General features: G+C 52.6%; 3 protein-coding genes across 5 annotated transcripts; all 3 read right to left on the reverse strand.

Moving 5' to 3' along the window:
* Positions 1 to 106: 106 nt before the first annotated feature.
* Positions 107 to 12,080, reverse strand: LOC128729315 (uncharacterized). Of its 3 annotated transcripts, none has more exons than XM_053822984.1 (8): positions 11,767 to 12,080; positions 9,861 to 10,264; positions 4,922 to 5,034; positions 4,712 to 4,860; positions 4,378 to 4,642; positions 3,969 to 4,309; positions 3,737 to 3,893; positions 107 to 1,723 (listed from the first exon to the last, which is right to left on the reverse strand). In XM_053822984.1, exons 2-8 carry the CDS (start codon positions 9,934 to 9,936, stop codon positions 188 to 190), a joined length of 2,637 nt encoding a protein of 878 aa, XP_053678959.1. In that variant the 5' UTR covers positions 9,937 to 10,264; positions 11,767 to 12,080; the 3' UTR covers positions 107 to 187. The 3 variants fall into 3 exon arrangements, with proteins under 3 accessions (XP_053678959.1, XP_053678960.1, XP_053678961.1); XM_053822985.1 differs by lacking the exon at positions 11,767 to 12,080 and adding an exon at positions 11,252 to 11,436; XM_053822986.1 differs by lacking the exons at positions 9,861 to 10,264; positions 11,767 to 12,080 and adding an exon at positions 5,873 to 5,971.
* Positions 12,081 to 15,242: 3,162 nt separating this feature from the next.
* On the reverse strand, positions 15,243 to 19,578 carry LOC128728571 (uncharacterized). The gene is made up of 5 exons (XM_053822198.1): positions 19,566 to 19,578; positions 17,155 to 19,427; positions 15,655 to 15,888; positions 15,505 to 15,570; positions 15,243 to 15,416 (listed from the first exon to the last, which is right to left on the reverse strand). The coding sequence occupies exons 1-5, from the start codon at positions 19,576 to 19,578 to the stop codon at positions 15,243 to 15,245; spliced, it is 2,760 nt and encodes a 919-aa protein (XP_053678173.1).
* Positions 19,579 to 22,296: 2,718 nt separating this feature from the next.
* On the reverse strand, positions 22,297 to 24,369 carry LOC128728722 (uncharacterized protein F54F2.9). The gene is made up of 3 exons (XM_053822363.1): positions 23,750 to 24,369; positions 23,460 to 23,686; positions 22,297 to 23,392 (listed from the first exon to the last, which is right to left on the reverse strand). The coding sequence occupies exons 1-3, from the start codon at positions 24,227 to 24,229 to the stop codon at positions 22,486 to 22,488; spliced, it is 1,614 nt and encodes a 537-aa protein (XP_053678338.1). The 5' UTR covers positions 24,230 to 24,369; the 3' UTR covers positions 22,297 to 22,485.
* Between the last annotated feature and the right edge of the window lie 139 nt (positions 24,370 to 24,508).

Here is a 24,508-nt window from a genome sequence, read left to right on the forward strand (position 1 = left end):
ATAAAACCGAACGTCACCTTACATGATTCACGACCTCTGACAGATGAAAGAACGAAAGTCTAACGTGTTACTGAACGAAGGTTTGGGAAGTGTTTTATTTGCAGTTCTCTTCAACCTCACTCTTGTTTGGCCCTTCTTCTCCCCTCCCTCCTCCTCCCCCCCTTGGTTTCGCGCTCGTTCCCCCACCTCACTGTGGCTTGTACTGACGTCGAGCGGCGAATGGCTGACCACCGTCAGCCCGACGCAGGACCTCCGCATACGACAGATCAAGCTTCTGCAGCTTGTGCAGGTGTTGCGAGGCAGACGATGGCCGGAACTCGAACACATCCTCCCCAAGTGCGTTGTCCGCGAGATCCGCGTACCGATTACGTGCTCCGGATTGGTTGCGCTTTTTCTCGCTCGAACGCCGGGACCGCACCGCCGGCGATTGGGCCGGTATGGCGGGGGTGCTGGTGGGGCCCGGTCTGCCCTTAGTCCGGTTGTAGATCGTGAGCGAGTCACCGTTCCACTCCGCAACCTGGCCGGCTCTCGTGGAGGTGTTGCCACTGACAGCACCGGTGTCACCATCGCGCTCAGGATTCCATGGCCGGAAGCAGGGTCGATGCTTACGGGTGCTACCGGTGCGAGAGGAGGTTGGGGTTTGAGGTGTCTGTGGGGACACACCCGGTCCATCCTGGCCAACCTCCCGACGATGGCTTCGACGGCGAGACTTGCGCTTATTAACGCCCACCGCCACGGAGATGTAATCCAGCGGTTGATACGCCATCTGGTGGGCGCGCCCGTCAACAGAAACTGGCTGTTGAAGCGGATGATGCTGCTGCTGCAACTGCTGGCCATCACCCTCCGGTAGATCCTCAGCGTATCGACTAGCGGCCTTCGCTTGACGTGCAATCCGTCGCCGTTCCGACTTTGTGATGCACTCCGACATCGCAAATGACTGTTCACTGACAGCGGAGGACGATACGAAGCTAACCGTTTCGTCGTCATCCTCTTCTTCGTCCTGCTTCTGCAGTATGGTTCCTGTTGGGAAGCATCCACCCGGAGGTTCCTCGTTCGCTGGTGTTACCGGTGGAACGGTACTTGTTCCACCACGCGCTACAACAGCACCAACTGTTGGCTTTGCATCATCCAACAACGGCAGCTGGTCACCTTCGTCCCGGTTCTCAGCCGCCTTTCGCAACACGCTAAAAATCTCCCGGAACAGCTCACGATGGGCCGGGCTAAAGCGGAACCGCGAATCGATGGCGCTTTCGTCCTCGTAGATGCTGAATCGCCAGTCTTTACCGTCCGCAATCGTGCAGAGGAAGTTCCGCGGGCTTTCATCCGTCTGCGTTGCTTTGTTGCTGACCTCATCCGAGTAGCCAGAACTGGCCGTTTCCGCCTCGGAACATTCGGCCCTTCGTTGCTCCGGTGGTCCATCTCCAACGCCCATTGCGGGTCCAAACTCAATCATGTAACGTGGCGCCGTTGTTGATTCAACTGTGGTAATCGGATCTCCACCAAGTTGCTGTGGTTGACAGCTGTCAACGGGTGTGTTGTTGCCGGAAGCGGTCGGACCCGCGCCCAACGTCGCTTCATCCGTGGCTGCTGCCTTTCGCATCATGGGTTGGCGGTGTACTTCGAGAAGGGCCTCATATTTCTCGACCAGCTCGCGATAGGGGTTGGTTGGACCGGCGCAGTCACTCACAGATAGGTCCAGGCTGTCCGGTTCCGTCGGCAGGATCTGTAAGGAACGTTAACCGGCAACAGTGGAGCTGATGTTAGTGAATTCGACTTCTTCTCGACGCCTCCACGTGGGGCCAAACCTCGCAGGGTCTTCCTGTACTCGTTCCAAAATCACCGGTCCTTATACTCTCTCTCTCTCTCTCTCAATCTGAACTCTGTTCCAGATCAAAACCCGCTACGAATTAAATGGTCTAATTTTTTGTGAGAGTGTTTTGTTCAAAGTTCGCTTTACACATGGATCATAATTTGCTCTGGTTTTTTTGTGGGATTTATTCTACCAAATATTAAAAAAAAGACACATATACACTTACTTGCTAATTAGTAGTGGCCCACGGTTGTGCAAGCGAGAGCGCAGCCGGGTCGTTAGAGTGGTTACAAATAATTACCCAACAAACTATACATATATACATACAGCGTAAATCATGCTTAGTCAGCGGAGGCAGCTAGAGCTGCTGGAAGTGGTAGTGAGCTTATTTAGGGGCCAATCGGCTATAAAATATCGAGGTACAAGCATAGAAGATGGCACCGAACACTGTTCGGTACCGAACTACTAACAGGGACGTGAATCTAAGCATATTAATGGAGCCGTTTTTAGCGAGACGTTACTCTCGGTTTCCCCTCATTTAAATTCTTTGTACGCAGCCGAAGGAAGACCCTCGTGGCCAGGGGTATTTTTCATTTGCCACCCTCACCCAACCATGCACATGTGCCATATCTTGCGCTCCCTAAAAGGCTTTGTTAATCGGGTTGGATGCATTAAAGGTAGTATTAGGGCACGTGCTACTCGGCAGGGATACTAACGAAATAAATAAGAATTCGCCATTGCAAAGGCGCATTTTTGTCGTATCAAAGTGCAAGGAGTGTGGGTAAATGCATGATGGGATTGAGGGGGGGGGGAGGGGGAATAGATAGAAAGGGTGAAGGACTTGCAGGGCGGGGTTTGACGTCGCATTCTCAGAGGTAGTTGAGCTGCTCGCACGTCGGCACGCTGATTAGCTGATGTATGAGCAACGCAGGTCGGTGCAAGTAAGTTAGCATCCGCTTGAGGATGGTGAACTTGCGGACTACGAGCAGCCAGAGCTCGAGCAAAAGCCTAACGATATTAACCGGCAGCTCATGCAGATATATGGATGAGTGTGCACAGATTGTACAAGATTTGGCCTAGAAAAAGAAAATGAAACGAAAAAAAAAATAAAAAAAGAAAGAAAGAAAGAAAGAAAGGTATAAGATGACACAACGAAACAATCAAGCGAACGAAGATGCAGAAGTTGAAGGGAGAAGAACACCCCGAGCACGTCTTCTGGGCTTGTTGTACGGAGTTCGTTAACGTCGATTGGCGCCCCAGGATGCGAGTTGGCCTAGCGTAAGTGTAGAGGATCGAGTATCCTTTCCTCTGGGAGGTTTACTGAGGGTCAATTTAAGCGCAACAAGCGAAACAATAGGGTCGTTGAAGGCCACATAGAATGCGTGCAAGTTAGAACTTTGTGTTAGTTTACTACAGCTACTAAAACTACACGTGCTACTACTACGAGCGGACTTCATAACATCATAATTTACACGTAACTACAGCAAGGAATGGTAGAACCATGCATATTAGCACTAAATAACATCACGAATTATAATGTGACAACATATAAAACTATACTAAGATACAAGGAAAGTGCAATTGTATGATAAAAGTAGTAACAGGTGCTGGAACGTTAGAGAATACCGTCTTCCTAATTCGATCACTTGTCATAGTACCTGACTCACCCTTTGTTTCAGAGTCATGGAGAAGAGAGAGATAGAGATATAGAAAGTTTGTGTCTGGGTGTTTTGTGTGTCTGCGTGTATGTGAGAGAGAAAGAGAGCTAGGACCGGTAGCATGAAGTAAAGTCAGAAATAAGGACGAGCGGAAGACCACGGAGCAGCCCTTAACAGAGGGCAATGTCCCACTTCTGCCATAAAGGTTCACGAAACCACCAAGGAATGGAACCCTCGGAACAAACTCTGGTATAGCTCGGTACGCTACCTCCAGCGTGACGGACGAACGGAAGCGCTGCGGCAGTTCCGTGTTGTGGATAAGCTCCATCAGGCTGGCGTCGTCGTCCTCCGTGCCGGTGATGATGGAATCGTTGTCAGGATGCTCACCGAGGTCTCGCAGACACCGGGTACAGACGGGTCCTTGCCTGTCAGTGAAAAAGAACGAACCACCAACGGTTAACAATTGTAGAAGTGGGCACCTGAAGCTGAACCACGCGTACCTGAATTCTTCCAACACTGACAGCTCATCGTGCACGGACTTCATCTCGTCTACCGTGTGCACCTGCAGTAGTTTCGACTGCAGCGTGTGGTTCTCCTGTGCGATCGCGGCCAGCTGCTCCTCCAGTTCGCTCACCTTGCCCTGCTCTGACAGCAGACACTTCTGGGTGCGTCCAAGCTCCTGCATGATGCGCAACACCTCCTCGTTATCCTCACTCAAGGTTAGCTCGTCTAGTCCAGTGTCCCCCTGTCGGACATTTTCCGTGTCTGTCTCGTCCTCTGGAGGTTGTTGGGCATCGGTGCTTTGGCTTGCGACGCAGGACGCTCCACCCTTCTGTTGACACTGCAGCAAGAAGGGGATTTAGAGAATGTGACCTTGGCTACAATGGCACGACCTTCAAGAGGACATACCGAGCTGGTTGTATGTCGCTGGTTCCCGGTGGTGGTGCCATCCTCCTGTCGGGATGCGTTCAGTTTGGCGTCTTTCGATGCATGGCTAGGCTGGCTGTTGGACACGACGATGATCGGCGGTGTGGCCGGTTGCAGCTGCTGCTGGCCGAGAAGCCGCTCCGTCTGCTTGGTCCTTCGATCTGCTTCCGCTTGTCGGCGAGCATCGTCGAGCGATCGGCTTAACTCCTCTACTTTGGTTTCTAAGCTCTCAATATTACTACACAGCCTGGAAAGCGTTGGAGAGCGTCAAGTGTCAGGTGTCAGGTGTCAAGTGAACGTCACGTGCACTACTCACTGTTTGACGTGTTTCTTTTCTGCCTGGTACTCGAGCGCGAGCTTGTATTTGTCCCGCTCTAGGTCTTGGATGCTGACTTCCAGCTGCTCGTAGATCTTCATGCGTGAGTCGTTCACCTCACGTAGGGCTGCATTTTGTTTCGTTAAATACTGCAGAGGTAGGGAACAGGCATTAGCACGTATCCGGCTTACAGGATTACGCTCTACTCACCTCTATCTCCTGCACGTGATCATCGATGATGTTCTGGTGATGCTTTAGTGTCGCCTCGAGCTCCTTGTTCCGCTCTAGCAAGGTTTTGCCCAGCTCAGCCGCTAGCTGTAAGTCTACCGAAGGCGCAAACCCCGGGAAGAGATGAAGGGAAAGGGCGTTAGTCAGGTGACTTGCTCACTGTTGCAGGACGTAGCTCGTGCAGTAAGCAACAGAAGAAAGCCCTAGTGAAGGGTTACAGCTGAAATTAAAGCTCGACTAGGGTTTGGCATGAATAATAGTGCATGGTTCAAAGCTGAGCGATGTTCGGAGGTAAATTTGAGGTGGTGTTCTCCACGCTAGCCTTTAAACTCCCGCAACCTGCGTGCTGAGTAGAGTCCCCGTTCTAACGTGCGCCATGCAGTAGTACAAGCTGACAACATCTTCCCCAGCAGAGGAGTAGCAAACTACAGCAGAACGGTGAGCAGCCCTTAAGTGCAATTGTGCAACGGTGCAGTGGTGTGCTATCTCAAGGGGCAGTAATTCATCACACGCACACATGTGCCGGTGGACAGGTTGCAGGTTCGATTCACCAGACGTGCGTTGTTTGCAATAGGGTGAGACACAATCTGACATACAACGCAGCAGGCTGTTTGAGTTTGATGAGGGGTGAGTTAGACACACACACACAAACATGCAAACACACAAACACGCGCAATACCGAATGGGTAGGTAACAGAAGAGGGAGATGAAAAAACGGTGGTGGGTATAAAAAAAAACAAAAAAAGGACGAAGCCCAACAAAAAATGAAGAACGAATAAAAACGCAACTAAAACGTGGCCAACTAAAAACCCCCAAGCGTGTTCGATGGGGAAGAGGGATGCTAAATGAAGCTAATATGCAAAGGACATGCGGGGAGCACACACACACACACCTGCACACACACACCGACATACACAGCGGGGGTGAACTTACCGTCCAGCATGTACTGGGAGCTTTCATCGACGAGCGGATCGTCGAACATGTTGAGGCCGGCCATGCGGCGATGGCCCTACCGTCCCTGTGTCCTGTCCCTTCGCGGGAGGGAGGAAGAGGGCACACACACACCAACACACACACACGTACACGCAAGAGGAAATGTGGCTTTTTTTTGGCAGGGGTTGAGCGTTCGCAGTTTGGGACCCTTTTTTTGGGGTCGCAAAAAGGAGATCCTTTCACTGCCGTGCACGGTCACACACACGTATCCACGTTTCGTCCTGGCGCCGTGGTGATGTAGCGAGAAGAAATTGAGAGAGTGGGGGCGGAGGGGTAAGGAAAATCTTTTTAATACTGGTTTGTCACAGGGCTCCCAAAGGGTGGTGTTCACAAAAACTCCTTGGAATGTCCTTTTCCGTGGCGTAGTTTGCGGGTTTGATGAATGATGAATTCGAGCTCGCGGAAACGATGGTAGGGCACATACGCACCCACTCCCACACACACACACACACACACACGCACGAAGGGAAAATGGGCGAACAGCTAAAGCCGGAACTTGGGCAGACTTTTCCGACCACACAAGGCGGCGCTTTTCCCAGCTTGGTTGGTTGGGCGTTGGGTTGATGGTGGAACCGGAAATGGCAATAAGCAAGGTTGCCGTCACCGCCCCGAAACTACTGCAGGTTTTGTGCTGCCCGGTTGGCTGATAGGAGAACCACAAGATGAAGCACAAGACGGTGTTGTTTTCCACAGAAAACGTCCACTTCTGCCGCACTGACCGCTCACAGACGGCGACTGACGGTGAACAACAAACGTTCCCGACTGGGCCGACCTCCTCCTTAGTGCGCAACACAGATACACCTCTCACTTGGTGGACAGGATGGTACGCTAGTGTGTGTTCGTGTCTGCCACGCATGCCCCGTCAGAAGGAAGCCCACGACGTAGAGAGGCTCGCTGCGCTGACAGGAAAGGGGTGGTGAAAATAGGGGGTGAAAAGCCTCACCACCCCTTGGGTGCAGGGGAAAAACCGTCGCCATCGAAGGATTGATTGGGGTGGAAAGGGCATTCGTGCAACGTGCGCACGCTCCTCGTTTAGGTCATCGTTTGCTTCTTTCGCTCGCATGCCCTCTCTCTCTCTCTCTCGCTCTCGCTCTCGCTCACTCGAACATTTTCTTCGGTTATTGTTTTTGTTTTCCACCGGCGGCACCAAACCGGCCGGAGATTCCCCCTCGTTTTTTTTCTTTTTTGCTAACCAGCTGTACGAAGGGTCAAACCTTAAAAAAGGGATGTATTTGGGTGATACAAAGGGAAGCCTTCGAGAAAGGCGGTTGAAAGGATCAGCAAAGTTATAAGCCTTTTTATCTCTTGCTTATCGAAAATGGTAGTCAGCTAAATCAGTAATTAAAATGAGATAATACATGGATAATGTATATCCCACTAACCCTTCATGGACAGAAGAGAGGCTGTTTGATATTCGAAAATAATATTAATACGTGAATTTATTGTACTCTTTATTCGTATTTCATACATCGAAACAGAACTTCATGATCGTTTTTAGCTGAAAAAGATTTATCGGCTCCAGTAAAGGAGTTTAGAGGGTTAATCAGACATTTTGAAAATTGAAAAAAAAACAGCTTCAAACATTCAAAGGTGTACTCATATCAAAACAGCTTAGCGCTGATGGTGCACCTTGAATACGACCTTAGCTCAACACTAATGATCGACTCCTGAAGCAAAAAAAACCCTTTTCTTATGCACAAGTCGACAGCACAAAAAAAGTGTCGTAACCTGACCTCCATTATCGTTTCCGCTTCAGCTTTATTTACGTACGCGTCGGCTCGCACAACAGCACGTGCTCCTTTTTTTTGCGGACACTTACAAGGAGCGACATTTAGGACGGTGGCTGCCTCAATTACAGCATCTTTGTTGACGTAGCAGCGTATTGCGTAGTAATCGTCATAAGGCACGTCATGCACGTACACGAGCAAAACGTCGCTCTTTTCTTTTTTGTTTCGTTTGCAAATTCCCAGCCTCCAGTTCACTACTCATCGAAGGGTTTAGAAGCAACGTCCACAAAATCCCAAATATAACCTTGATGGTCTGCATAGTCACATGCATCGGTGGTATCGATTGCCAAATTTGATACGCTCAACAAAAGCACAAACACACGCATACACGTTATCATCTCTGCAGTGGACCAAGTGTCGCCAAAAAAAAAAAAAGAAAAACGTCAGCTTCATCCGTCGGCCCGAAAATGTGGCGCTTGACGACTGCATTATGGGGTGAGGACAAAAAAAAAGAAAAAGTGCACCTGTGGTAGAAACGGCAAGTGTTTTCTTCACTCGTTTTGGCACGTCATTTCGCGCAGCCAGCGAGACACTCAGCTTACCTCGGTTTCGATTATCGTCATTTACCTTCTTCACACGATCGGCGCGCTCGATCGGCCCGCTATCGTACATCGCCGAGCGAGCGAGAAAATGAGAGTGTGAGCGTGAACCTTTGACCCCAAAAGTGCGCTCCATCCACTGCACCATGACGTGGGGGCTTTCGAGATCAGTTATCTTATCGGCTGATGGGCAAACATATCGGCCATGCAGTGTGACGCGCGGTTTTTTGCACAATCGTGTGCGTGCTCGCTACCGTTTACAGTGCACGAATGAACGATCGAGCGATAACACGGCGTACAGCGCCATACGTCACGGTAGGTGGGGAGTTATCGTACAAAGGTTGTATTATCGGCTCCCGGTGGTAAATCGGGGGCAATTTGAGCGCGCAAGATAGCAATCACAAGGTGCTTGAGCTGAAGTGTGATGTTTAGAGTGGGGAGTTTGGACCTTGAGTCGAATTGACGCGCCAAGGTCGACGCCCCGTTTGGAGAAGTAACGCGCCCTGTCAGGTGAAGTTTTTGCGTTGCCCACCAACGGATACTAATCGTATGATCTCACCCTCTTTTGAATCCGACAACAATGGCGGACTGGTTGTGAAAAGGATGCGTTTGCACGCGCCATGATGATGCCATCTGTTTGAGGAGCGATGATTTCAGCCCACAGTTGACATAAAGCATTACAAGGTACCGCAAAATGTGTGTGCTTTTCCTGGTGTACTCGCGAACTTTAGGCAGGTGAGCTCAGGCGACGTGTTATGAGCCCGCCGAAAAAAAAGACAAAAAGAAAACATAACGTAGTAAATAAAAGTCTCATTATTTACACGTTCCATTACGCGTTCGCGCGCGCCATGATGTAAGCTAGAAAGGAACGTTAATCGCGGTGATGCGTTTATCACCGCGCGACATGGCCCTTCTTGTGATCGTCTTCAATGTGCTGCTGCGTGGCTTGTATGTGACCAGCAGTGCAAACATGAGGCTCCATTTTCGTGCCGTTTTCCCGAATCTAAACGTGGGGGCTTTACACTCCTGTTAGAGCCTGCCAAAACTGCAACAGCCACAGTACGTTCACCATTTACTATCCCTACCTGAGTCATGTTTTTAAATGGAAAGCCTACAAAATGAAACCCACCAGGTGATTGATCTTAAAAGGTACACCACCGTTGCAACACCGAAGAACTGTACATGCCAAAGAGCGTATTGGAAGGAAGTAGCTGCTCGGCAGGTGAGAAGAAAGGCAAACATCCAAAGAAAGATTAGACGGTTAGTGTAAGGCACTAAGTACCAGCTATCATACAAACTCCCGGAAAAGGTGGCTCCGTTGGGCCGTGGCTTTCAACAGTGGCCACCGTCAACCACACCCAAAACCCGATAAGGTGTCGCACACCACCAAGCATATTCGATCGGGCGCCTCCACATTCATATTTTACAGTGAAAGCACCTCCCGATCCCCCCTTTCCCAAGGGCCCACCTCACGGGAGTGGCATAGCCGCGAAAAGGGGCGAAAGTGAGTGGTGGATGAAACTAAAACAAAAAAAAACGAAAAACAAAAAAAAAACATGGCCGCCAAAGGCGTGTTTGGCCGGGCGGCACTCGAACACTTACCGGCGGTGTTCCACTTGAGGCAGTCCTTCTTGGTGAGCAGTGACCATTCGAAGCTGAGGTCAGTATTCGACGACATGGTGGTGCAGCGGGATGGCCGGAAGCGGGCGCGCGTAGGACATTGGCCCGGGCAAGGACTAGAGTATGGCGTTCGCAGGCCCGGCCACGGTTCGAGCTCGCTGTACGTGCGCTCGGCTGGGCGCAAATCCTTCGTATCACTGTTCCGTCACGCCTCGGTTCCGCTGAGGATCTAATATGTACAGTACAGTCCCGCGGCACTGTGGCCGGCAACATCGAGCGTGGCCACACGTGGGAGATGGGGTGGTTTTTTTTTCTTTTTCTTTTTTCTCGATCCTCTCAAACCTCACTTATCGTTGCGAACGTGCTGCTTGGGCTGCTACCTTTCCCTACGTGCGCACGGTGAGTGGCGCCGGAGAAGAAGAAGGAGAAAAAAAAGTTAAATAAGAAGAACGGAAAGCCGAAAAACGAAACCCGAAAATTAGCCCCTTCCCCCCTCTCCCCGCTCGCCTCGGAGCCGGAGCGTGGAGATAAAATGGTGAAACCTCCGTAAAAGCCCCACCCCCATCCGCTGGCAGCATGTTTGATCGAGGGAAAATGATCGAGGGTGAAAATGCGCGGTTTGCATATGGCCGTTCTCCTACGTGGCCTGCGCTTTCGCTTGTTTTGCTTCCCAGCCTCGAGGGCCCAGGGCAGGGACAGGGCGGGGAGCAAGGTGAAGAGAAAGATGGCTGGTGGAGACGGTGACGCCACCGCACCCCCCCCCCCTCCCCTACTTGGCCACACTCGGCAACCGTTCACTCGGCCTTGAGGATGAAGTAACAACTCGATCAACAGCAGCTGAGCTTTCCGCTGTACGGGTTTTCTCTCTCATTCTCTCTCTCTCTCTCTCTCACTCGGTGTGTGTGTTGATGGACGAGACTGTGGGAAAGGTGACCGATTGCAGGATCGCAATTGATAGTAGAGCTGTGGCCCGAATGCTGTGGCCGCTGTCAAAATGGCATCTCTGCAGGTGTCCGCGTGTGTATGTGTGCGTTGATCCAAGCAAGCGAAAGTGATATGAGCCCTCCTTCTTCTTTTGTCCTTCCTTTTCCTTTCCTCCACCCTCTCCTCCCTCCCTCTCGTCTTCCTCCCTTTCGCCCCCCAAAAACTGCAGTAATTTGGTAGGATGTGGAGAAACTCGATCACCATCGCCTCGATCGTTCACACCGGCCGCAGCACACATACACGCGCAAAATGCCCGTCAGGAGTTCATTTGCCAGCACGGGACCCCCCTTCACCCCGCTGCGCAGCCATGTTGCATTTGGGGGGGATTTTTTTTTTGCTTCCTTTTGCTCTCATCCACCAACGGGCACGTTCACGTCACGTTTGCTCACTTTTCGCGCGAGCAGCTTTTTTTTTGCCGCTGTTTTCCTTTCGAAATGCATCCGAGCTTTCTCCTCACTCCTCTCCGTGGGCTAGTGCGCAAGCGGCGCACAAACACACATACACACGGAGGCACACATACACAAACACACACACACAGGTACACGAGAACGCGCGGCAGTGGCGCAGGCAATCGGTTCGTCTGCACCTCGTTACATTATGGGCTCCACTGCGCACAGCCTACTACTGCACCCGTTTAAAGCCCGCCCCCCCTCACCCCCCCTCCTCCCCCATCCCTTTCCACCGCCCCTTCAACCACCTTTCTCTTTCGCTCGCTCTCGCTCTATTTCCTCGCGGGCCTGATTTCTGCATTCCACCGTTGGATTTGGTCCACCGCCGCGAAGGAATGCAGAAAACCATGGCGAATGGTACGATCTCGATTTGGAACCAGAACCGGGGGGGTCCCAGAACTCAACCACCCTTATATATCTAAACGCACACACACACACACAACCCGTGAACTTACGATGGATTGTGGCCGCTGGAGTCGGATTTGATACGCCTCTGCATCGCACCCGCGAGTGCGACCGGAAACGATGGCGACAGATGTTGGCTGGCGCACATACACGCATGCACACACACAAACACAAACACAAGCACACACACACACAATGCCCTCTCTCCCCCGCACGCGGGCCGGGTTGATGTGGGTCCGCCGGGTCAAACGGTGACAGACGAGCGTAGGCAGGACATGACAGGACGTGGATTCCAGGACGACAAGAATGCCAGGAAGCCAGCAAGCGAGAGTACAGCGCGCACGAAGCAAACCTATCTACTAAAGCCGACGTGCGGGCTAGCGACGCTTCGGACACCAATGGCTGTCTGGTTGACTGAAGTGGCTGCTGCTGCTGCTGCCGTGCGTGGCGCTCTCCTTGACAGCTCAGCTCGTGGGTCTACTGGCTGCTTTCTGCTGGCGCTGCTCGTCCAGTGGCCCTCACACTCACACCAGCGACCCATTACGAGAGGAGAGCTTTCGATCTGCACCGTGCGCTTTCGCTCACTCTCTCTCTCTCTCGCGCCGTCTCGCTTGCTGCGTGCTGTGAGCTTTGGGGCAGACCCTCGCAAGTGCACGTATGCACTTGACTTGACCGCTGTGGTGGGCGGCTTCTAAAAGGGTGGTGACAAAAACGAAAAGAAAGGAAAAAACGAACCTGCAGCGAACGCTCTGTGTGCTTTTGCGGCCTCCGGTATGGTGAGCTTTGGGTGTGTGCGCGTGCTTACCGCGCACTCGATCGATGCGATCGTGCCCGAGCACCGAAAGCTCAATCGTGCACATCGTGCGTCTCGCTCTGACAGTTGCGATCGTTGAACCGAACCGCGGTGACAGCGCGTGGTGCGTCATTTTGGGTATTAAGTACGTTCGCACGCAATGTGTACTATTCACTACCATCGGACTCGCTCACATGTGCTATGCTCATCGCACACTAGCGCACGTCCACTTCGGCGAACGATCGCGCGTACGATCGCGGTTTTCGCGGGAGCCTGCCCGTGGGAGTGAGATAACGCGAGCTTTCGCTCTCGCGAGCTGAGAGTGCTTCATCGGTGATCGATGCGTTGTGGTGTTCTCTTTCTTTCGCATGTTCTCTTGCGCGCTGCCTCATGCACGCCTCCGTGAACAGCAGTTCGATGACTTTATGTTTCTTTTTTTTTATCCCCTTATAATCGAGCGTCTTCGATTGCGCTTGGTTGGCACACTGCCTCCACCCTAACCACCACCACCGCCATCACCGCTGTAGGAAATGATCATGCGTCCGGCCGTGCGATTGTGCCACGATACAATGTACGCGCAACACCAGCGGATGTGCGTGTGTGCGTTGGCTGCATGACGCCTACGCAAAGATACCGCAGGTTTGCAGCACCCAACGATATCCAGCCGCAATTCAAACCACTAGCAATTTACCCGCAGCGGGAATGCCACTCGGCGATCATCCAGCGGTAATGAAGAGAGCGAGAGAGAACATCAAAAAGCGGTGAGACGTTCGCATTAAAATGTGGGTCATGATCGATGCAAATGAAGTCACTAAACGTCGCGTTGAATACTCTTAGGCAGTTCGCTATTCAAATAATATACGATCAATCTTACGAACGTGGTGCGAATTCAAACGGTATGAAAGTATCATTCCGTCACGCCTTTCAGGCCACTGACATATGTCCACATCAGAGTGCGTTGAGAAGAAAAGAATCTCAACCATTTCGCAGTTCCTTTCTCTTTAGTCTGCGTCCGTCGTGTCGATATTGCACGTCATCTTTACCGGCTTTCGTCTTAGTGATCGTTGCCACTTCGCCAAATGACGTTCACCGTAGAATGTCACTTTTGGGTGCTTTATGTGGTTGGTTTTGGTGTTTTTGCCAGCAAAACAAAAAACCTATGTCAAAATCAAACACTTCAGCGATCGTTGAGCAAGTTTGCATTTGAAATGGAGCTACAGTGTTGCAAAATTAGACGTTTTGTAGGAACACCACTGGCTGTAGGCTTTTGCTACGAGGGTGGTGATGATTCGGTTTCTGGCATTTTTACTCTCTATTTATTATCTTCATCAATTTCAATTCTGAACGTTTTTTAAATTCTGGTATTGATGGAACGTTTTGAATCAGTTCTTTCCAACCATATATAATATGCTTTAGTATTTTAAATGCTTCACGAATTATTTAAATGGGACAAGAACTATTGAGAAAGTACGTTAACGTACGGTTTAGATCGGCTCAGAGAGATTGAAACCTACGTCATCTGCGCCAGAGTCCAACTTCCCAGAAGGCTACAGAGCCCCATAAATTTTCCCTGGTTGTTTTCCTATTTTTTTCCACAATGAGCCATTTTTTCTACCCATCGTAAACATGTCAACACTTATCGAAACGCCGTCCTTGTTGGGTCGTAATTTATCGTAATAATCGGGAACGGTTGGGTATCTTATCTTCCTGGCGTGATAAGACAATCACTAGTAACCACATAGTAGCGAGAGAGCGAGAGAAAGAACTAGAATCACGGTCAACCAATCGAAGACGTCAGATTTGATGGTATCTTCAGCCAAATTCCAACACCGAACGATAAATTGATAATTGATAAATTGCCGGGCGCAACATAAGAAGATCCACCATAGCCTTGGTCGTTTGGATATTTTGACGTTTTTTTTTTATTATTTTCGAGAAATAGTACCACCCCGCCACTGCTGACCCGATTCTGGTTCCCTAGTCCCTAATCGGCTCCGTCGCTTCCGTATTGCGGCACGCCGACGATATGCACACGTGTAGATTATTAAGATAATAATGTCGCTATTAGATCATAACGTAGGATTACATTTGCTCAAGAGGGTTAACTCGCATATGAACGTTCTATGTACAATAACACGCCTAGCCCGGGTCTGAACCTCGGTATTTGGAGTACAGGGAAGCGATGGAAAACTCAAGCAAAAAGGGTATGCGAAAAAGTGGCTTCTCACTTCCGCAAATTCGGGAGTAAGGGTAGAGGGTAAAGGGAGGAGAAGCAGGCACCGAAAATATCGTCCAATAAAATATGTGCTTAATGCTGCATAAAACGAAACCGAAATTATTATGGAACGAAATGGAACAAAAATGGATGAAAAAAAACAAAACAAATCTTAACCAAAACTATCTGACCATGCGTGACGTCATGAATCGTTCCAGAGCCGGCCGTGAAGCGAAGGAGGAAGGGAAAGGGATGGTGCTAAAGCGCCCCGATCGACTTGTTTGCTTTAGGGAGGGTTTCCTGTACTAGTAAATCCCTTTTAGTATCACTGATTTGCCCTAATCTAAGTGCTTCCAACCGTCATGTAGTCAAGGACATTTCAAGGACACTGATGTCAAGAACACTGATAACAGGTGGACGAGAAGGCGATACACGCACGATCCAGAGCGGGGGATCGGGCAAACTAACCACCATCAGTATCGGGACCGGAACCGATTCTAGGAACGAGTTGCCCGCGCTCAGCAACTGTGACATTTGACCAGCCCGACCTCGTCACAGTTCATGCACTTGAGGGCGATGAATTCGGCGGTGAAGTGGTTCCGGTGGATCGACTTCTTCGAGCCGCCGCAGGACGGGCATGGCAGCAGCCTGTAACCTCCGCACATCTTGCACATGTAGGGCGACTCCAGACACTGTCGTTGGGAAGCAGGAAAAGAAAAGGAGGATACTTGGAGCTGGAGAAGCGAGGTCTCGCACACGGCTATTTGTAGGATTGCGTACCTTGTAGGGTTTCAGCATTTTCCGGAGCTCACCGCTTTCGTTCAACCGTTCGATGCACTCCGCATCCTTGGAAGAGAGAAAGAAGAGAAGAGACAATGAGAGACATAAATGAGGTTAGTTTCTGTGATCAATGCGATGCCACCAGCTTACCCCAATGTGTTGGCCATCCACGAACACCTGCGGGATGTTGATGGTGTCCACCTGCATGCGTTCCTTAATTTCCTGCTGGTACTCGTTGCTCATGAAGATGTCCTTTTCTTCGAACTTCACCAGCAGCGTGCGCAGGATCTGTTTGACATTCATACACTTGGTGTACGTCTCCCGAACGATGCCCATGCTCGTGCTGTACACGACCACCTTGCCGGCCTCCTTGTCTTTGTAATTCTACGTGCGAAACGAGAAATGAGAGCTATAGCCCGACCGTCACAGAGCTGCACTGCGCGAGTGACACACATCTGGGTTGTTCTACTTTATATCTTTTTTCTTTTCTTTTTTTTGCATACCACCAGTAGCAACGACCAGAAAAGTGTACTGCACCCGGTCCGATTGGAACGCGGACGTTCCAAATGTGGGTCAGCGCCAGGTTGTGATCAAGGCTGCGCTCAGCGCAAAACCAGTCCAGATCCGGTTTTTCGGGCGCGACACGTCCGAAAAACCGGTTCTGCCCGCGCGTTTCCCCAACCGGACATCCTAAACACCGTTAGGCTGCGATGTGGGGCCCAGTTCGCGTGCGTCCCCATTGCAGGTAAATTGCATCGAACGAGCGCAACCCTGCCGTCCAAAAGAGCCACCCGAGGTCCGTCCTTTCACTTGGACGCGGACACTGGAATTGATGAGGATACTGGCCCCGATAAAGCGCGCGCTGATGGGCTGTTGGATGACATAAAAACGGCTCGTCTAGCTACCCTCGATCAACGATCCGGTGATCGGTCCCTTCACACATGCCGGGCGGTCCGATGGCCCCGAATCGGTAACGAGACAAGACGCGTTGTTTGATTAACATCTCGACGTAATGCGGGCACACCTTTCGCTGTCCATCGCGACGCGGGTGACTTGCTTGCTCAGCAGAGCGCTATCCGGAACATTCGGGCCACCTCGGTGGAAGGTGTTACCCGACACGTAGATGTTGGGGGTTGCGTAGATGTTGCGCACCGAAAGTGAAAAGTGTTCACAATGCCCAACCTCGACGCTCCCAGGCTGCCGGGCCGTCTGGCTCCCCAAAAAAAGGATCGAGCAGGGCGAATTCCCCGTGGGCGCCCCATTGTTGCACAAAAATTGATGCGTGTACTCGCGCGTTGTGCGAAATTAGCGTACATAATTGCGCAATGCGCACTTTGGAGTTTCCCGCAAAAAGACCGCAATAAGAAAAGAAAAACTCCCACAGGTGGCGCTTATCGCCAATTGGCGCCAAGAAGCCATTGTGGCGTGGGATGCGAACGCGAACCCGTTTCGCATTGCGCTAATCGTGTGAAGACGCAGTGAAAGGCGCACATAGGTACTAGAGACCCTCCTTTTGCCGGGCTAACCCCTACCAGGAAGCCCGCTAGAGCACGCGGGCAGTCACGGCACGATCACGCTTCCGGGACGTGATGCAGATTTTCTTGAAGATGCCACAACAACAAAAAAACACGTACTCAGGGAGTGACTTACCTTCAGGCCAGTCTGCTGCATCTGCAGGAAGGTAGCGATCCCGTTGCGGACGCGGTTCTTCACGCCCCGCACCGTACCCTTGTTGCTGCGGATCGTGGACGTCCCATTGCTGAGGTCCTTCAGCCCAGCGAAGCTCTCATCGTCATCCACCACCGACGGCGTGGTCTCGGGGGAGCTACTTCCAGGTTCTACACCGTCCACCCGTGCCCGCTCGTTGATGTGGAACTTGTAGAATCGATCGCTCTCGAACTGATTGCTGCGCACGCTGTCTGTCGTGAGGGAACCCGCCGAACAGCTGCTCTGCGCGCGATCGTTGATCGTGTGCGGCTGGTGGTGTAGATGCTGGAGGTAGTAGTTGCTTGCTGGATCCGGTTCCGGTTGATCGATGGACGCCCGGTGATGTGTCCGGTTCCCGGATTCGAGGCTGTTGATTTTGTCCATCAGAATGGAGCGTGTCGTCGCGGTCACCGTTGGGTTGCTCAGCTCGAGCGATGCCGAGCTGCCATCACGGCTCGACACCGGCCGGAAGTGTTGTGTGTCCTCCTCCTCGATGTCGGCGTCTTCCTCGTCCGTACAGTACACCTTCGGGCGGCTTCCACGGATGGCGGCCAGCAGCGAGTCTGGAAGGGTGCACACGCCTGCTCCGTTCCGTTTCCCGGCCACGTACACCGGGGGCTTTGGTCGGATCTGCTCCCCAGCACCGGTTCCGGTCGGTGGGTTAGGTGTTGGTGCCGTACCGGTGATAGTAGCGCCGTTTAGCTCCACCGCTCGCTGCAAACCCGGCAGATGCTCGAAGTTCAGCGAATCACAGCTCAAACACGACTCAGAACCGTCACTATCGGTACCGACGGCGCTGCCGGACGTCGGCGGCGGCGGCGGTTGTTGCTGAGGTTGCTGAGGTTGCTGCTGCCGGGCACTGTCCGGGCTGTCGGATGTCAGGCCGACAAGCGTTTGATGTGGTTCGAGACCGCTCGCTCGGTGTTGCAATCGCTGAAACTCGTGGTGTTGCTGGTGTTGGTGGTCCGCCCGGGCGATAACGGTATCCGGCGCGTTATCAGCCGGTGCCGGTGACGCCGACGGTTGATGGGCGTTCGTTTTTATCGCCACCGCCGATTTCAGCATTTGTGACATCTTCTTCGGTAATGGTGGCGGTGTGAGCTCGATATCACTGCAGGTACCGCTGTCAAGCATGTCACTTGGCGAACACTGACCACTACTGCCGCCCGACGCCGACGCCGACGCCGATGATCCTGGCCGTGTACCACCGTCCATTGCCATTGCTGCCATGTAGTAAACGTACGCCGACCCGTCGAGATCGGTGGAACCCGACGCCACGCCACCCTTCGGTACAATCAGCTTCTTCTGCACCATATCTCCACCGTTCGCTTCTTCCTCGACCGTGGGAGAATTCTGACAGCCGTTGGCGGTGGATTCTGACAGCGGTGGTGGCGCTGACGCAGGTACACTAACAACAGTGCGATCCTCGAACGTCACCGTTACTAGCACGGGATCACGCTCGGTTGCAGTCCGGTGCGTTTCCGCTAGGGGGCGCTGCACACTATCACACGGGCCGCCAAACGACACGACCGTTACCTGTGCACTTTGACACTTCGCGGAAGGACTCGCACCACTTAAGCTGTTATTGTTGCAATCTTCTAACGCTGACAGCTGTGACGTCGGTGACGGTGTTGCGGACGGTGTTGCTGATGACGCACTCGCGCACTCCACCGGCACAATCTGTATCCGCACGACGTTACTCTCCGGCCCGGTGCCACAGTGGACAAGCGTCGAGGATGTCGCCGTCGGTGTGACTCCTTCGACCGGGGTCGGGCTGCGTACGTACACGACCTGCTGTTGCTGCTGCTGTTGCGGCTGCAGGTGTTGCTGAGGTTGCGCACCGTCGATCGAAGCCACTCCGTGATCGCTGACGATCGTGGCCAGAGTGTTGTCGGTTTCTGACGCTTCGTCGATCGCAACCACCACCGGAGCCTCGCCGCTGGTGGCATGTGCCGTTATAAAGACCTGCGGCCCCTCGCCCGGTGCATCCTCCAGCCCCTTCTCTTCTTCCGGGGGTTCGGTTGAGTCGCAGTGGGAATGCTCGCTTTCAGGGCCCACTGGTGGGGGCTTCTCTGGGCTCCCCTCGCACGCAGGCTCTTCCCTTGTACAAGCTGCACCACCATCACCACCACTACCACCTTCATCTCCACCACCAACAACCTCTTCGTGCTTTGCCTCGAGATCGTGGTCGACGGCACCGACGGCATATACCGTTGCTTTCGGGAGAAATGGATTTTCTAGTTGCTGTTGCTGTTGCTGCTGTTGGTGTTGCTGTTGCTGTTGAGGTTGCTGCTCCTGTTGCTGCTGCTGCTGCTGATGTTGCTGTTGCTGCTCAGCTGCGGTCATTGCTGCACCGTCCGAGTCCATCTAGGCTGTTGGTTCGTTCTGCTTCTCCGCCTCCCGGGACTCCCTCGTGGTCACTTTCCTCTTTCTCACTCTCTCACACTCTCTCTCTCTCTCTCTTGCTCTCACTCTATCGGTCTCTTGCTCTTTGCTTTTTTTGTTGTTGTTGTTGCCAACCTCTCTCCGGTTCACTCGCTCCTTTGCTGCTCCAAAGCTGGTTTTAGCGAAGCGGGACAGCTCTTCGAGGGGGGTGAGTTTAACCACCTGTGAAAGAAGATGCATACATAAGAGAGAGAGAGAGAGAGAGAGAGAGTGAGAGAGAGAGGGAGAAAGAAGAAAAAAGCACACAGCCAATTTGAGATGAAAGAAAGAGGGAAGATGAATGCGGGAGCGAATGGAAAGCTCCAAACATGTGTGTTTGTGTGTGTGTGCAAGAGAGCCTTAATGGCTCAACATATGACTACAATCTGTTGCTTTATCCCCCCCTCCCCCCCGTTCCATCCTATGTTGGTGCCAACAACAACACTTTTTTCACTCTCCTATTCTCTCTCTCCATTGGCTTCTTCTTTAACACGCACCGAAGCGAGCGTGTTGGTTTGTTGCAATTTAAAAGAAAACGGCAGAATACTGAAGATTGGCTCCCCGTTGTCCGCACCCCTCACTTCTCGACCCCACACCCTCTTCCGTGCCCAACTGAGTCGAGTAGCTCCCCCTGCTCAATCTCGAATCTACTCGAAGAAGGTTTGAGAAGGTGCTCTGCCGCGTATGTGGAGCATCCGGAACAAGAATCTGGGAAATCTGGATCCCCACCCCTTCCCTGGGGGGGTGGAAAGAGGGGACACGAATGCGCACACCAGCCTCTGTGTGTGTGTGCCTGTGCGAAGCCGTTTGCTGGAATCGCGCGTAGAAGAGAAAGTATGTTACACGAAAGGGGGTGGCGTTAGAAAAAAAAAAGAAAAAAAAACCAACGGTCACGGACGGTTGATGGACGGACGGTTGAGAGGATGGTGTCGGGCGGTGGCGGGCCAGAACGGGTGTACGTGCAACCAATAATAACAGCAACAACAGCGCGATCGAACGGATTTCCAGAATGTTGCTGCTTCCGTCGAATGGACCCCGGCTTCTGGAAGGGTTGGAATCGAAAATAGGGGAGCTGGCCGGAAGCTGAGCACATCCCTCGTTCCCAGCAAACCTCCCTCTGCTTTCCACGCACATTTTCTTCCACAGAAAAGCTCAACCGTGTGTCTTAAAACAATGCCAGGAGCCGGATTTGGATTTTGAGTTGTTTTTTTTAGCAAAAAAAATGCACACACGCACGCACGCACACGCACAAACAGAGAATTGCCAGTTTTCTTGGGGTGGGAGAGAAAAAGGGCATCCCCCCCCCCCGCCCGAACCGGATCGTTCCGGTTTTTCTTGCCTCCCATTTCGATGCCACCCTTTTGCCCTTTTTCGGGGGCACAAAACTTTCAAACCGCACACATTTCCACCCCTCACCAGGGGGGGTGCCACGCCACCAAAGGGGAGGGCGGTGGCTGCTCTTCTTCCCTGCCTCCCTACCACCCGCACGAGATCTCGGCACCTGCTCGGGGGTTGGTCCGGTTATACCTGTTTTAATCGTGTCGTGCGCCCTCTGGAACCGCTCGAGGATGCACAGTGGCTCGATTTTCCACACACATCCACTCAGTGGGGGAGGGGGAGCCTGGCCTGGGGAGGGGGCTGCCAGTGGGAGGCCGCACTGGGAGGGTGCCGGTGGTGGCCAAATCCACCTGTGTGGCACTCGAATGCGTGGCCACAGGACCGTCGGAACAGGAGCTAGGGTTTCACGTACGCGCGCACACACACAAACAGACACGCACACACGCACGCACGGGGAGGTGGCACACAAAAAACTTTCAACATCCAGCAGCCAGCATCGCGCACGGGAGGCGATACGGATTGTCAAAAAACGCACGCCAACTCAGGCCGCGCACTGCGAACGTACGAATGCCAGTGAAAATACGCGCCGTTCCGGTGGAGCCGCGAGCCGCGCCGGTCCGAGAGGGAGAGAGAGAGAGAGCGCCCGCGAGAGAGAGAAAGGTAGCAGCGAGAAAGAAAAAAAAGAAAGCGGACCCCTTTCTTCTTTCGTGCCTTTTTGGCGGAGCGCTCGGTCGAGGATTTGCGCGCGGCCGTCGCGCTCTGCCGGTGGCCATTTCTCCCCTTTCCTCCTCGAACACCCTCATCCCCCTCCCGCCCCACGGTAGCCAACTCAACACCGGATTGTCACGCGGTCCGTCCGTCAGTATACGTGGATTTGATAAGCTTGCCATACCGGTGCCGTTCATTAAAAGCTCCGCGATCGGTTCGTCGGGGTTCGTTGCTTCACCGGCTGTTGAAGTCTTTCGATTCAATGCACCGGCAATTAAGGCGTTTAATTAGCGGACCCGTTGCGGGGGTGGGGGGTTGTCTGCGAGTGTGGTAGGAGAGGCCAAAGATCTTTTGCCCCCTCCACCCCTCCTCCCTTCACTCCCTCCCGGCATGAGGGAAAAGGTGGAAAATAAACAATAAAATCAACACGAACTCGCACGTCCGTTCTGAGGGCCCAAAAAGCCCTCCTCCCTCTCTTTCTCTCACGATCCCTCTTCTCTTGGAATTACCCGTCCCAATAGCAAAGGCAGAACACGAGTGTGTGTGTGTGTGTATTTTGTTATTGTTAATGCAGGATGAGCGGAAAACAATCCCACCCATTTCCACGCAGCTGGCGTAAGGTTTATTTATTTTACCAACACGTGCCTCCCCACCCAAAACGCCAACAATGATTTGAAGCTCACTTCCGAGCAAAAAGAAGAAGAAAAACATTACAACTCCGATCCAGGTTGGCCACCATCGTTCGTGCCGTACTGCTAAGCAGATGGTTTTGTTGTTTCGTGCGTTCGTGCGACGGACGGCTTATCAAATCTCCTCCGGCTCGTTGGACATGTCCGAATCTTCCGAGTAGCTGTAGTATGCTTTCGCTTTCTTGCGCTCGCGTCGTTTGCTCTTCGCTTGGCTCTTGCCACCGGCAGCCACCGGTTCGCTGTTGTCCCCTGGCTCGTCGTCTGGTTTGTGCGTGTCCTCGGAAGTAGCGGGTTGGGTTTGATCGTCCCCATCGGGTCCCGCGGGAGCTGGCTGCTCGTCTTCCGCTGCTGGTGAGGCGGCAGTCTTCTGCTTCCTTACAAGCTCTACGAGATATTTGTACCGCGCGATACACTCTTCCTTCGATTTACCCGGCACGCTGTTTGCGATCTTTTGCCATCGATCGTAGTTGGCCGATTTGGGATACTTTTGGATGGCGACCTCGAGCGCTTGCTGCAGCTGCTGCGTCCATGTGCTGCTGGCGGCCTCGCTCGAGGTATTGTCGCGTGTTTTCGTTTTCACTTTTGCCACGGAGGCTGCCACCGTACCAGCCCCTGGTGCGTCGAGTGAGCTCGCACCGTCAACCTGGTGTGGTAAACGGTAACCGCATTCCTTCATCTTGGCGGCCATGTAGGTGACTTCTTCGACGCAGCGCTGCATTAGTTCTGCGATTAGCTCCCACCGGTTGCTGGTGCCACCTGGGTATTTTTTTACCAAGCGCACCAGCTCGGTTAAATCGTCCTCGGTCCACAGACCACCCGATTGGGGCACCGCTGTAGATGGGCCTTTTCCACTTTCGTTATCCTGGCCCGGCTTATGGATGCGCTGGCTGTATGCGGCCAGCTCTTCATCCGTCTTCTCCGGCACCAGCATCTTTTTCGATCGCTTGCGCAGGGTGCGATTTTCCTTCTCCTTTGCACGCTGTTCTTCCAGGGACGCTTGAAGCTCGATTTCTTCTTGCTCCCTGCAAAATTACACGCCGTACGTTAGCATTACATTACATACATGACTCATAAGTTGGTGGTGCCTACCTTTGCAGCTCTTCTTCCTTCAGCTTTTTCTGCTGCGAGTACATTTCGAACATGAGCCGTATGGCGCCTGGTGTTCCGGTCACCAATTTCCACACCCACACCGGGATCTGACAGGGGAGAGTGTTTTTTATGCTTGGCAAAGGAATCTCGCTGATCAGTTCCTCCAGCTGCACGTTCGTCTGCTTTTTCTTGTTCAACTTTTTCAGTTTACTGCCCACGATTTGCTCCTACAACGAAACAAAAATATTAGCAAAACTCTCCAAACGTCTCCCAAGGTGGCGTTTGCTTACCGCTGTGTACTTCTTCTCGACATAGGCGGCCCACGCCACAAAATACTGCATTACGGTGATTACGAGGAACAGAATGGTGGCGCTCTCGACCATGCCCATCTTGCGCACATGCCGGTAGTAGTACAGGGCCGACTTCCAGTTCGGCATGCCCTCCTTCAGCACCTTGTCGTATTTCTCCCGCTTAACCGGATCCTTGAGGATCTCGTACACCGAGACTAGGTTACGGAACCGGATGTTTGCGTCCTCGGCATCGTTCTTATCCGGATGCAGCACAACCGACAGCGTCCGGAAGGCTCGCTTGATCGCGGCCAGTGATGCCGTCTGGTTGATGTTCATGAGGGTGTAGAAGTTTTCGTTCACTTCCTCGACGAGATCGAACAGCTCCATGTCTTCCGAGCCCCAGCCGTGCGCGTACGTCAGCGGGGTTGCACACATCAGCAGCACCAGCAGCACGCTGACTGTGCGGGTGTATTCTACCATGGTGTCCGTCCTATTGCCCACTGTTGGTCGAAGGTTAAATCTTCATCGAATGGGCCTTCCGGATCCTGAGTTTCCGTTCCCCGCGGATGACGGGGGTTCCAATTCGCTATACCGCCAACGGGCACGTAGAATCCGGAGACTTTACTCGATTTGTTTATACGTCACTTTTGCCTACACGATCCTAAGCACACACTGTCAGTGTCAGTGGAGTTCATGTCAGACTTTTTGTAACTAAATTCAACAATGTTGTTTTTATATCAGCTGTCAACGGTATAGAGG

Source organism: Anopheles nili, chromosome X (genome assembly GCF_943737925.1).
Source record: "Anopheles nili chromosome X, idAnoNiliSN_F5_01, whole genome shotgun sequence".
In the NCBI taxonomy this organism is placed as follows: Eukaryota; Metazoa; Arthropoda; class Insecta; order Diptera; family Culicidae; genus Anopheles; species Anopheles nili.

What these genes read in the sequence shown, in the direction of transcription:
- LOC128728722 (XM_053822363.1), bottom strand. Translation starts at nt 24,229, where the DNA reads ATGGTAGAATACACCCGCACAGTCAGCGTGCTGCTGGTGCTGCTGATG. An exon ending in TCGAGAAGAAGTACACAGCG is followed by an intron (nt 23,687 to 23,749) that starts GTAAGCAAACGC and finishes GTTTCGTTGTAG; the next exon opens with GAGCAAATCGTGGGCAGTAA. An exon ending in AAGGAAGAAGAGCTGCAAAG is followed by an intron (nt 23,393 to 23,459) that starts GTAGGCACCACC and finishes GTAATTTTGCAG; the next exon opens with GGAGCAAGAAGAAATCGAGC.
- LOC128728571 (XM_053822198.1), bottom strand. An exon ending in TGCAGCAGACTGGCCTGAAG is followed by an intron (nt 15,889 to 17,154) that starts GTAAGTCACTCC and finishes TTTCGCACGTAG; the next exon opens with AATTACAAAGACAAGGAGGC. An exon ending in TGGATGGCCAACACATTGGG is followed by an intron (nt 15,571 to 15,654) that starts GTAAGCTGGTGG and finishes CTCTCTTCCAAG; the next exon opens with GATGCGGAGTGCATCGAACG.
- LOC128729315 (XM_053822984.1), bottom strand. Translation starts at nt 9,936, where the DNA reads ATGTCGTCGAATACTGACCTCAGCTTCGAATGGTCACTGCTCACCAAG. An exon ending in ATCACGTGCAGGAGATAGAG is followed by an intron (nt 4,861 to 4,921) that starts GTGAGTAGAGCG and finishes CTACCTCTGCAG; the next exon opens with TATTTAACGAAACAAAATGC. An exon ending in GTTCGTCCGTCACGCTGGAG is followed by an intron (nt 1,724 to 3,736) that starts GTAGCGTACCGA and finishes CGTTCCTTACAG; the next exon opens with ATCCTGCCGACGGAACCGGA.